Source organism: Muntiacus reevesi, chromosome 15 (assembly GCF_963930625.1).
Source record: "Muntiacus reevesi chromosome 15, mMunRee1.1, whole genome shotgun sequence".
NCBI classification, from domain to species: Eukaryota; Metazoa; Chordata; class Mammalia; order Artiodactyla; family Cervidae; genus Muntiacus; species Muntiacus reevesi.
In genome coordinates, this window is record NC_089263.1 from 65,719,109 (window position 1) to 65,731,542 (window position 12,434).

Below are 12,434 nucleotides of genomic sequence, written 5' to 3' on the forward strand. Positions count from 1 at the left end.
CGGGCCCCGCAGAGCTCTCCACGCCGATTGGTGCTCGACGCACCGGAAGTGCCTCCGCACTGGGCAGCACAGACAGCACCCAATGTCGGAGGCGCCGCTCATTGGGCGGGAGCTGGAGGCGTGCCCTAGCCTGCTCGGTGACTGGGCGCGGGCCCAGCGGGGGCGGGACCTGCGCGGCGATTGGGCGCGGGCCCAGCGGGGGCGGGACCTGCGCGGCGATTGGGCGCGGGAAACCCGCGTTCGCTGGGATTGGACGCGCGGGCGGCGCGCAGTCCGGGGGAGGCCAGTGGAAGCTCCATGGGGAGGCGGCGGCGGCGCCGGCCCGACCCGGCGGCCGCGGCCCGGGCTCTGCCCGAGGCCATCGCTGCGTTGAGCCGGACGCTGCCCGCCGCGCCCAGCCCCGAGATCTTCCGCCGCGCCAAGTTTGACCGTCCGGAGGCGGTGAGGCTAGCAGGGCAGCAGCCGGGCGCGGTGGGCCCGTGGGTGGACGAGCGCAGGTGGCCAGCTCCACTGGCGGCCGCTCTTTGATCTCCGCAGGCCCCCGCGCTCTGGCGGCTGCTCTTCCGTGTGCTCTCGCCGCTCTCCGCCGACAGCGCCTCGGTCTCGCTCGCCCTGGGTAAGCCTTCCCTCCTGACCCGGCCGGCCCCGCCCACCGCACAGGGCCCCGCCCACCAGCCACTCACGGGACAGCCTCTGCAGAGCCCCGCCCACCGCCCCGCCTCCCCGTCGGACCCGCCGTGGTGACCCCGCCCCTCCCCGCCTCCTGGCTAGGTCCCCGTGTCCCTACTGGACCCATCCGAGCGTGCTTTCTGCTCTGGGGTCGCGGGTGGGGCCCTTCCTTAGGGTCTGGGGGACTGTCGTCTCCAGTTGGTGGCCCTCCTGAGCTGGCGTCTCCTATCGCAGAGGCTCAAGTCCGCTGGGTGAAGTCGGTGCTGCACTCCCAGGGCTACCCGAGGCGGGCGCTGGTGCACCTCCAGGACGACGGCTCCCAGGGTGGCCGTGAGCTGCTGCTGGCCCTGGCCTGGCTCCTGGCCCGCGGACCCCTGCCCGAGCGGCTGCTGACCCAGAGCCACGTGCGGCTGGGCGACGAGATGCCCGTGTGCGAGGTGGGTGCAGGAGTGTGAGCCGGGCCCCGCCCGGCCTGGAATCCGGGGTGCGGGAGCTGGATTGGCGGAGTCGGCCCTGTGGGGGTCAGCGTTGCCCTCCTTAATGCCCGGGCGAGCACACGGAGGCAGGGCAGGGCCCGGTGTGTCCACAGGGTCTGTCCCCAACTCTTCCTGGCACCCCTCAGACCTGGTGGCGGTCACTCCCATGGGCCTCCTTTCCCTTTCGGGGTCCCTGAATGGGGTGCAGGGGCAACGTGTGACCATTGCTCCCTTTGCAGTGTGAGGCCCTGGCCAGCCCTGGCCCGCCTGCTCCCCGCGTGGAAGCAGAAGGCTCTGTGGACATCCGCCACCTGCAGTGGCTGATGGGGAAGCTGCGGCTCCGGTGGCGAAACCTGATGGCCGGTCAGCAGGAGCAGTGCGCCCTTCTGGGCAAGGTAGTGCCGCCCGTGCAGTGCCTCTGCCGCACAGGCCTGTCCAGCATTCCCAGCTCGGGATGGGGCCGGCCTTTGGCTGGATGTGGGCATCCTGTGCCTGGCTGGGGACTAACTGGTTGAGGGTGGCCTGACGGTGGGATTCTGGGGCTCCAGATTGTCCAGGAGGGGCCTTGAACAGGTGCTGCTGGGTGTCTGTGGGGCAGGGAATCAGGGAAGCCAGTGGGGGAAGGCACCTGGTCCTCCCACCATCTCCTGGGTGTGGGCCTACAGGCAGTGGTCAGCTCTCTTGGGGGTCCTGAAGGCTGGTAGGGCTCAGCTGTGGGGGCACAGGAGTCCCCCCACCAGCCCAGGGCATGTTCTGGGTGGGTGGCCTGGGCTCCCTCCAGCACAGGACTCTTTGGTGCTAGAACCCCTGGCAGAGGATCTTTTGCTCCGCTCACCTTTCCTGGAACTTGTCTGGGCTCCAGCTACTCCTGCTGTGTGGGATGTGCCCCCCTGCTGACCTCCCTGTCCCCCAGACCCAGGTAGTGTGTGTCCCTGCCATTGGTCTCACTGGACCACCGAGCCTGTCCGGGGCTGTTTCTGCACCGCCCAGGCCTGCCACTTGATGAGCTGAGGAGGGTACAGGGGTGCAGGAGCCAGGTAGGGGTGCTCCTCCCTCTGCAGGGCCTCCTGGTGGGCCCCGAGCCAGCCTCAGCAGTGCTGACTACTCTCCCTTGCCAGGCCCTCTCTGAACCCCCTTTCCTGGTCTGTACCTTGCCTAGTGCTGGGGGGCACCCGCATGCTCAGCATGGGGTCTGTGCTGTGTTTCAGATCCACTCGTATACCCGTGGCTGCCACAGTGACCGCAGCCTTGGCCACCTGTCTGTCACCGAAACGGAGCTGCTCAGAGACCCCGAGGGCGGTCGGCAGGTGAGGCTGGTGGGACCGAGGTGGGTGTGGCCCAAGGTGAGAAGGGGCCTGGGAGGGTGGCACACCCAGGCAGTGGATCGACTGTGGGCTGTGGGTGGTCGTCAAGCTCACCATCTGGCTTGCGTGGGGGATGGGCGCAACCTCTGTCCCTCTCTTCGCCCTGGCCTGCCAGTGCCGCCACGAATGTGTGTGTGGCTGGGTACGGTCTGGGCCGTAGGGAGAGCACAGGCATCAGGCGGCTGGCAGCCAGCCATGGTGGTGGCGGAGGGATGCTGGGATGAAGGCAGACGCTCAGGGTTTGGGCTGATGGGTGTGGGTGCCTTGAGCCCGTGCAGATATCACCTGGTGATGGGCTGGGAGCAGCCCTCTTTCTGCTGACCTTCTTTTCAGGAGCCCCCTCCATCACTGTGCCCTGCCCGGGGGCTCCTATGGCCAGATGCTCCTGGGACAGGCTCGTGGCCATGACTTGAGTGCTGGACTCTGGCCATCCAGAGTGAGGCCGGCACTGCCCTCACTGCCTCACTGGGGGCACTTGGCTGGGCAGAATGACTGAGGCTCAGGATGGACCCAGCAGGTCTTGGCTGTAGTGCTGCGTGCTCCTGGGGGTCTGCTCCCTGATGTGGGGTCAGGGTGGCCCTGGGACCCACCTGGCTGGCGTTCCTGGCGGCTGCCTGGCTGACTCTGTGGGCAGGAACTGTGTTTGGCCCTTGAGGTGCTGAGGCAGCAGCTGAGTGGACTGAGATGCCCTTGGCTCGGTCCCCTTTTGGGGTGACTCAGCAGGGCCTGGGCCTCCTGCCCCCGGTCCCCTGGTCGGGGGAGCATGGGGACTGTGGCAGCCCCAGCCTGGTGCTGTCTGGGACCCCAGCCTCCGTGGGTGCTGGTGGGGGGGGCACTCCCCCTCTGCCTGGGGGCTGGTGCGAGTTGGTGCCACAGGACTGAAAATGGCGTCGTGGCCAGGCCGAGGGGGATGTTGACTTCCTCCCAAGGTTTCCGGACAGTCTGTGGGTAGCAGCTGGGAGCAGCCTACTTGAAGGGCCTGTGCTCTTGGGATGGGTCCCAGAAGCTTCTGGAATGGTCTCTGGTTGCCATCAGTGATCAGGCACGCTGTGGAGTGGTTACTGCGCTCTTCTTATCTTGTCCCCCATCTGCTTTTGTACGGCCTGTGTGTGGGGGTATGGGCACCCCCGGGACTGTTTTTGGGAACTTATGAAGCTGCTTTTCTCACTCGCCAGCGGGTGTGTGCGTGTGTGTGTGTGTGTGTATGTGTGTGTGTGGTATGGGCACGTGGCTCCACCCTCCCAGGTCCACAGCCCACTCCCAGGTCACAGGGCAGTTCTCACTGCAGGTAAGCCTGCCTCTACCCTGCTCCACTGGCTTTGGGCTGGGCCCTTGGCCTGGTGTTTGAGGCCGCCACCTCTCCCCCCCCACTGTCTGGACATTGGTGTCCAGCCCCTGGTGGCCTGGTAGGCATGCAGATGCTTGTGGCCTGGGGCTCCGTGCAGCCTCTGGGGGAGGAGGCCGGCAGGGCAGCCTCGACGCTGCGACGCTGGCTCCGGCTGCTTGTTGGGCCCCAGATCACATTCTGGGCTCTCTTCTAGAGGGAGTGGCCTGGGCCTTCCCAGGGGACCAGAGTCCTGGGGGGCTGCAGAAGCCGATGTGTCTGTCACTTGCCATGGGCCCTTGGGGTGGACCACGCTCAGCCTCACCCCCTTCAGCTTCCAGAGGCGGTGGCGGCCTGGGCAGGTGGGCGGGGGCTCAGCATAGGGGCCACCTGGGCCCACGCGCCTGGGTGCGGGGTCCGCGGGTGCAGGCCTGGGGGCAGGGCGGGGCGCAGGGGGCCGAGCGGCTGTGTTCTCCATGCTGGGCCCCGGCCCTGCCTTCCGGTTTAAGGGGTTACAGGGGCGGGGCTCCCAGAACCCAGAAGCCTCTGCTGTCCAGGACGCTCAGCTGCCCGAAGCCTCCAGGGTGCAACTGTCTGTCAGCGGGGATGTGGCGTGGCGTCCGTAGTGAGGGGCACCGGCACTCAGCCCCCACCTGCAGGACCCACGGTTGGGGTGGGGATGGGGGCTCCCAGGGTGGTCGAGGGCCTGGTGAGCTTGGCCTGGGGGTGCTGGGGGTGAGGCCGGCCTGCCCTGCCCGTCGGCCTGCTGTACTAGGCTTGGCGGTGCGAGTGCGGTGAGCCCGATGGCGGGGCCCTGTGCTCGGCTCTGACCTGCGGGTCTTGTGTTGCAGCTGCTGCAGCGGCTGGAGACGGAGAATGCGCGGCTGGAGGCAGCCCTAGAGTGGCGGCACCGGGAGCTGGTCTTCTGGCGGTGGATGGTCAGGAGGCGCCCCCCTCCCCTGCCCTCCCCTCCCCTGCCCTCCCCTCCCCTCCCCTCCCCTGCTCTCCCCTCCCCTCCCCTGCCCTCCCCTTCCATCCCTGCCCGGCCCTGGCCACGCCAGCCCTGAGCCTTGGGGTCTTTCCATTCTCCAGGCAAGAAGAGAGGTCTCGGGGACACCCCCTCGCCCAACCCTGAAGCCGGTTTTTCACCTGGGCCTTGGGTTTCGAGTGTGGGGTTCTTTTCAGACATCTGTCTGTCTCATCTCCACCCTTCCCAGCTCCTGGGGAGATCCAGACTCCTCAGAGGGTCTCAGCCTTCTGGAAGTTTGGCCTCTGTGCGTACCTGGCCTCCAGGCCCCCCGGGGTGAAGGTCGCTGTCTAGCCCCCTCTGTGACCTCGAGGAAGGAGCTGAGCCCTGCTGTCTTCCCCGCTGGCTGGGGAACCCGGCCCGTGATGGAGACCCGGGCCTGCCACCCTCCTTCTCACTGAGGTCTCTCCCTGCAGGACACGGTCCTGGACACCTGCCCCCTGGAGGCCTCACCGCCCACGCTTCTGCCTCGGATCCCCGAGCCAGGGGCTGCAGCGGCGGGGCTGCCGGTGCGGGAGCTGCAGGCCTTGCAGGAGGAGCTGCGGGCCCTGCAGGAGGAGCTGCGGGAGGCGGTGGAGGCCCGGCGGGCCGCCTGGCAGGCTGCGGTGAGAGCTGGTTGCGGGCCTGGGCCACTTGACTGTGGATGTCCATGCCGGGGTTGCCCTGTTCGGAAGACGTGGGCTCACCTGCCGGACTCCCTGGTGCCCCACCCTGGCCACCCTGTTGGACGTCTGGAGTGCTGGGTGGGGCTGGGGGTGGGCTCCCTGGGGCTGTGCCCTGGGCTCTGAGCAGGCCCCTGGGACTCGGCCTACAGGCAGCAGCCAGGCCCAGTCCCCCTTCACACCTCGGGGCGAAGCTGGGCCCGAGGCAGGGTGGTCCTGAGGGCTCGGGGCTGTGGAGGTGCTCAGGCTGTGGGCCGTGTCCCAGGGCCTAGCACCCCCAGCTTGGGGCTCAGCACCCAGCACTCGATGAGGGTGAGAGCCTGGAGGGGCCGGGCCTCGGCGCCGACTTGGGGAGTCCTCCTGCCCTGGGAGCAGTGATGTCTAGGCAACGGGAGGGGCTGCTGCGGGGCTGGGGGTGGGGGTCAGGCTCAGTGAGAGCCAAGGGGCCCGGGGCCATGTCCTGGTGGACGGGGCGCCCTTGGCTCACTTGCCACCGTCTCCTGTGCAGGTTGGCGGCCACGGGCCCGAGTGGAGAGCCGCGAGGCGGGCCCTGCATGTGGCTGTGACGCAGGACCTGGCAGCCTTGCAGCGGGCCTGGGACCAGAGCAAGGCCCAGGCCCGGCCCCACGGGCCCCGCCGGCTAGTGAGGACCGAGGCCAGGGTGCCTGGCGGCCCGGGCCTGTGGGCCACCGAGGTGACGGAGGTGCTCAGGGCCCGGGAGGCCTGCCTGGAGGCGATGCTGCGCCAGCTGCAGGGCCAGTGTCGGCAGGAGCTGGCCAGGCTGGCGGGAGTGCGGCCCGGCCTCATCTGGGTCCCGCCGCCCACACGCTGAGTGCCGCAGGCGCCCCCGCGTCTGGGCTGGGCCTTGGATGGGCAGGATCCATCCTCAGCGGTGCAGGCTCTGGGCCCTGGGCCCCACCTTGGGCAGAGCGTGCCTGCGCCCTCCAGGCCTGGGGCAGGCCTGGGCTGTGCCCCCGAGGAGGTTGTGACAGCCCACAGTGGTGCCATGGGTGTCAGGCCTCGGTGAGGACTCGGAGGAATGCCATGGAGGCCTGTTGGCAGAGCCGAGGCTCCAGCTGGCCTCTGTCCGGGGAAGGGGGCACCCCTCAGGCCCGGGGAGTGCCCCTGGGCAGGCTGGCGAGGTGGGGCTGGCCCGGGGCTGCCCAGGTGCTGGACAGAGCACCCTGGGCGCCCCTGCACACCCCACCGGGGCCAGCCTGTGCCTGGGATGTGTGTGATGGGAGCCCTGGGTGGGGGCTCTGCTCTGTCCCTGGGGGTGGTGCCCAGGGGCCCGGGAGGGAGGCCAGTGCGGACAGAGGGGCTTTGTTTTCTAGGCCGCGAGGGAGCGGGGCCCAGCTTGACAAAGAGTCATCTGTCTGTGGACGTCCCGCCAGCCCTGTCAGAGCTGGCCTGTCCCCGTCCTGGGAGACTGGTTTCTCGCGGCCACGCCCCACCCCCGTGGGCACAGCCGAGGCCGGCCTCCTGGTCCAGGCTGCCCTCTCCCCAGGCGCTTGACCCCGACCTGCCGCTGGGTGGCTCAGGCCCTGGCCCCCGGGCCCCCCAGAGTATGTTCTCATTGGCACATCCCCCACGCCCGGGGGCACCAGCCGGTCCGGGCCTTTGTCAGAGGTGGGGGCACACCCACGGCGCCTCTGCACTGGCCTCTGGCACATCGGCCAGACCCGGCAGCAGCGAGCACACGCCCCTGTGAGGACCGCCTGTCTGACCCTACCCCGTGGCCGGCCCCTGGGTTCTCTGCACCTCCTCCCCGGCTGGTGCCCTCCCGCCAAGGCCGTGGCTCCCTGCTGCCTGCAGTTGGGGTCCAGGTACCTGACCCAGGCCTTCCGCCTCGGGTGTTGAGGCCACTTCTCGTCTCCCTGCCACCGCCCTCCTGCCTGCCGGATGGGAACAAGTCCACGGAAGGACTCTCTGCCTCCTGTGGACTCCCTAGGGCCGTGAGGGCCACGGCCTTCGGGAACCTGAGCTTTAAAAACGCAAGTGGAAACTCAGTGCCTTGGGGCTGTCACTCCCCCGCTGACCCTCCGGCCCAGTACAGTTCAGTCAGAAGCCCCGTGTGTCCGTGTGTCTGTGGGACTCGGGGCGCTGATCCTGAAACACGAGGTGGGCCAGCCTGAGAGGCCAGGCTGGTGGCGGCAGGGCCTCGGGTCGGCCTCCTCCTGCTGCCGTAATGAGTGAGTGTGGTCCCGATCCGGCCGCTCCGGGGGGCTGAGGTCCAGTGGGCAGGCAGGAGGCCCTGGAGAGTCTGCCCTGGGCCTCAGACCTCACGGGCTCCTTCTCTGACCCTCCGCTGCTTCTCCACATCTGCACTCCCCCTGGCTGCCGGCCACCAGAGTCCCCTTCTGCGTGTGACGTGACAGGTTCACAGGCCTGCCCCCAGGGCTCAGACCCTGCCCGCCACCCCTGGCCCCGCGTGGGGCAGCGCAGGCCCACGTGTGCCCTGGGGCCGACCTGGCTGCTCCACCCGCAGACAGCCCTGCAGGAGGCGGGCACGCCACGCCCCACTCACGGGAGAGTCATGGCGTGGAGGCGGAGGCCTGGTCACTGAAAGAAGCCGGAGCTGCAGCTCGTTGTGACACCTGCCTATGTCAAGGCTGGAGTGGAGCGGGTGGAGCTGTCTGTCCAGGGGCCCCAGAGGAGAGGAAAACAGGTGATCAGATGAATGACCAGACAGTCGCCTTCGCTGTAACCAGGGACGACGGGCAGGGCCGCCTGGGGGTGAGGGGGGCGGGGCGCCTGGATTAGAACTGCGCCCCCCCAAAGCCCCCTCAGGCACGTCTTTCGAGGTGGGCGTCCCACTGTCACCAAGGGGAGAGGCAGGGAGCGAGGGTCATGGCAGCAGACCCCCTGCCGAGGCCTGGGCTCCAGGGTCCAAAGGCCCGAGTCCTAGAAAACAAACACGCTGCAGAAGACACACAGGAGACCCTCAGGGAGAACAGCCGTGGCTCGGGCAGGGAGGGCTCACACCCGCGGGGCCTCCCTGGGGTCCCGCCGTGAAGACCCCATGCTTCCGCCTCAGGACGGGCTGGTTCTACCCCTGGTCGAGGACCTAAGATCCTCGCATGATGCAGCCAAAAAACGGCACTGATCACGCGCGTGTGACCTTGGGGACGTGCGGCTCTGGGGTCCCACTCACCCCAGAGGGTAGGGCCTCAGAAGGCAGGGGGCCCGGGGGCCCCCCGCGCCCAGACTCTCACCCCCGCCGCTCCGTCTCCGTGTCCTCTGGGCACTGGGCCTCCCTGTCTACTGGCCCCCTCCCTCGCCTTATTCACACTGGTCGACCTTGGCCTGACCTTGGCCTGGGGACGTGGCTGGCTAGTCAGGACCACAGGCCCCCAGATGCCCTTCCCTGTGGCCTGAGGGTGTCCCCGGGTCCCACTGAAGTCCAGGTGCGGGTGGGCAGGAGCATCTCAGAGGGGCATGTAGGAGACAGTCCCTGCCGGCGGGGCCCAGCTGGCCACCTGTGTCCTCCCCGTGGGCGTGGCCGCTGCCCACGAGGTGCCTGTGCGCTCTGGGGCCTCAGCTGGGTCCTGGCTGCCGAGTGCGGCCGGGCACCGGGCTCTCCCCTTGGGGCTGGGCTGACTCTCCACTTGTCCGGCAGCCAGGACCGCCGCGGTGCCCGTGCGCCTGCCCTGGGGCCACCCCCGGTGCCTGGGGTAGAGCGGACACCCAGACGAACCTGCAGAAGGGGCGGGGGCTGCGCCATGCGGGGTGGGGAGGCCCAAGGTGACAGCGGTGGTCAGAGCAGGCCTGCCCGGGGCGAGGGCGGGGGGGAGGGTGGGGTGCTGCGTGTCCTGTCCAGGAGGGGGTCAGGAAACGGGGTGCTTCCGGGGAGGCTGCACGGGAGGGGCACGGACAGCAGGCTCTCGTGTCTCTGGCGGGGGTACCCTGTCTAGGGCCAGTCCCGTCTTGGTTCTGAACAGCCCCTCTGCCCCTGGTGGGGAGGGTCTGGGGCTCAGTGAGGGCTGGGTGAGGTCAGGCTGGCGCCTGGGGTCTGTTGCTCTCTTGGCTGTGGGTCATGTCCGCTGGTGGCTCCTCTGGAAAGTCGTTTTTCCTCTTGGAGCCTCTCTCTCTCTCTGGTGGCGCTGTGTCTTCGCTGCGGCCGTCTGGTGGGGCTCCGGGGCTTGGTTGTGGTGTGGGACCAGAGGTGCCAGCGAGGGGCCGCGTCGGGCCCCCTGCACTGGGAGTGTGCACTCTCACGTGCTTGGCCGGCAGGGCATTCCCTCTTCCATTCTTTATTTACAAGTCCCGTCTCTCCCCTTCCCACTTAGGGACATTTTTAAATTGTAAAAAACACATCACTGAATTTGCCATCTTAATCTGCCTGCCAATGCAGGAGACACTGGAGACACAGGTTCAGCCCCTGGGTGGGGAAGATCCCCTGGAGACGGGAACGGCAACCTGCTCCAGTGTTCTTGCCTGGAGACTCCCAGGGACAGAGGAGCCTGGCGGGCTACAGTCCATGGGGTCGCAAAGAGTTGGGCACGATTGAACGTAAACACAAAATCATTTTTTAAAAATTGAAATATAGTAGATTTACAATACTGTTAGTTTTGGGTATATAGCAAAATGATTCAATTATATATATATATATATTTCAGATTCTTTTCCAGGGCTTCCCAGGTGGCTCAGTTGGTAAAGTGTCTGCCTGCAACGCAGGAGACCTGGGTTTGATATCTGGGTCGGGAAGATTCCCTGGAGAAGGAGATGGGAACCTACTCCAGTATTCTTGCCTGGAAGGTTCCATGGGCGGAGGAGCTGGTAGGCTACAGTCCCTGTGGTCGCAAAGAGTCGGACAGGACTGAGCGACTTCGCTTTTTTCCCACGAGATAGTGACTGTATTTCCCTGTGTCTTTCCCTAAGTCTTTGTTGCCTATCTGTCTCTCGTTTACTATACTGTCTTTAATACCATGAAAGTGAAAATGTTGGTCGCTCTGCTGTGTCTGACTCTGGCCCCAGGCTCCTCTGTCCTGGGGATTCTCCAGGCAAGAGGACTGGAGAGGGTTGCTGCTTCCTCCTCCAGGCGGTCTCAATCCCACAGTCCCGACTGACTCCCCTTCTGTAACCATAAGGTTTTTTTTTCTGTCTGTGAGTCTGTTTCTTCTTCTTTTTTAATTAATAGATTAATGACTTGGCTTCACTGGGCCTCGCTGCTCTGTTCAGGCTTCCTCTAGCTGAGGCGGGGCTGGCCTTTTGTGCGGTGCTGTGGCTTCTCCCTGCGGCGGCTTTTCTCCTGGAGCGGGCTCTAGGCTCACGGGCTTCAGCAGCTGTGGCTTACGGCTTAGCTGCTCCCCAGCATGTGGAATCCTCCCAGACCAGGGATCGCACCCCTGTGCCTTGCACTGGCAGTCAGACTCCCAACCACTCGACCACCAGGGAAGTCCTGAGTCTATTTCTGTTTTGTAAATAAATTCATCTGTATCATTTTTTAGTTTCCATCTGTAAATGATAAATAATATTAATATTTCTCTTTCTCTTTGTGACTTACTTCTCTTAGTGTTATAATGTCTAGGTCCACCCATGTTGCTAAAAGTGGCATTATTTCATTCTTTTTTATGCTATCCTAACCATTTATTTTCAGATCGAATGCTGCCACCTGAATTAATTGATCCATGTGGATTTTTGCCTGATGTTTGCTGACTCTCAAAAATTGGTTTGCAGGAGTTCCTTGAAAATTTGAGATATGAATACCTCATTGGTTTTACACATTATAGATATCTTCTCCATTCTGCCCCCCTCATAGCTTAGTTGATAAAGAATCTGCCTGCAATACAGGAGACTCTAGTTCAGTCCCTGGGTTGGGAAGATCCCCTGGAGAAGGGAAAGTCTGCCCACTCCAGTGTTCTGGCCTGGAGAGTTCCATGGACTGTTTGGACAGGGTTGCAAAGAGTCGGACACGACTGAGCGACTTTCACTTTCACTTTCCATTCTGTCGTTGGCTAAAAATTTGCTCATGGTTTCCCTTTGTTGAATAGAAAATTTAAATTTTGTTTTAATTGCATTATGTTTTTGCCTCTTGCTTTTTATAGTCAGCATTTGAAGACGTGCTTCTGTCTGATGTCATATTCTCCGCATCTCCTTCTGTCAGTTTTTGCTTCATTCCATCCAGAGTTCACCTCTGTGTGTGGAATCAGGCAGGAGTCCAGATCTCTTGCATGCAGTGAGTCAGTTTCCAGTACCGTCTACACACAAGCATACCCTGTCCTGGATCTGTGCTGTCAGCTTCTCCACACTCAGCCCCCTTCTCCTCCACCGGGCAGCTCATGCACCAGTACCACGCCGCTTTCAGCACGCTGTGCTTCGTCAGGGTTCACCCCTAGGAGCAGAACCAGTAGAGGTTCTAAGTGAAGAGATGCGCTGTCTGCGGTTGCTGGTGTAGAAAGATCCTGCGGTGACGGCAGCTTCATTGTGGCCATCTTGCTAACGCGTACCAGTCAGCATGGTGGTCCTGTTCTTAGTCTTCAAGGGCGCACATCTAAGGCTTCCCCGTGAAGAACAGTGCGTCTCTGCTCTTCTGGTACATAACTTTCTACAACTTTCAGAAAGTTTCTTTCACTCCTATTTTCCTAAGAGCCTTTTTAGAATCGTAACTATCAAATGCTCTATCTTCATTAATTAAGACAGTCATATGATTTTCTCCTTTATCATGATGAATTACATTATATTAATACTTCAGCACCCTTTCCAAAGTCAAACCACCCTTGCATTCCTGTGAGAAGTCCTGTTTCATCACGATGCTGTTAACATTTAAATATGCAGTTGGTTTTGGTTAGGTATAATTTTATTTAGAACATTTATATCAATGCTCGAGGGGAAATGGGCCTATGACTTTCTTTCTTCTTTTTCTTTGTATTTCCCTTATTATATTTTGGAATCAAGGTTACATTGGCCTCA

The 12,434-nt window shown here is 63.8% G+C and overlaps 1 protein-coding gene across 2 annotated transcripts; it reads left to right on the forward strand.

Moving 5' to 3' along the window:
- Positions 1–271: 271 nt before the first annotated feature.
- TEDC1 (tubulin epsilon and delta complex 1) lies at positions 272–9,265 on the forward strand. Of its 2 annotated transcripts, none has more exons than XM_065906475.1 (8): positions 272–441; positions 538–616; positions 868–1,106; positions 1,385–1,540; positions 2,354–2,452; positions 4,685–4,771; positions 5,277–5,465; positions 6,031–9,265. In XM_065906475.1, exons 1-8 carry the CDS (start codon positions 298–300, stop codon positions 6,352–6,354), a joined length of 1,317 nt encoding a protein of 438 aa, XP_065762547.1. In that variant the 5' UTR covers positions 272–297; the 3' UTR covers positions 6,355–9,265. The 2 variants fall into 2 exon arrangements, with proteins under 2 accessions (XP_065762547.1, XP_065762548.1); XM_065906476.1 differs by having other exon boundaries at positions 904–1,106.
- The last annotated feature ends 3,169 nt before the right edge of the window (positions 9,266–12,434 follow it).

Coding starts and splice junctions, on each gene's coding strand:
- TEDC1 (XM_065906475.1), top strand. CDS start 298: ATGGGGAGGCGGCGGCGGCGCCGGCCCGACCCGGCGGCCGCGGCCCGG. Junction 442..537: donor AGTTTGACCGTCCGGAGGCG/GTGAGGCTAGCA, acceptor TGATCTCCGCAG/GCCCCCGCGCTCTGGCGGCT. Junction 617..867: donor CTCGGTCTCGCTCGCCCTGG/GTAAGCCTTCCC, acceptor TGTCGTCTCCAG/TTGGTGGCCCTCCTGAGCTG.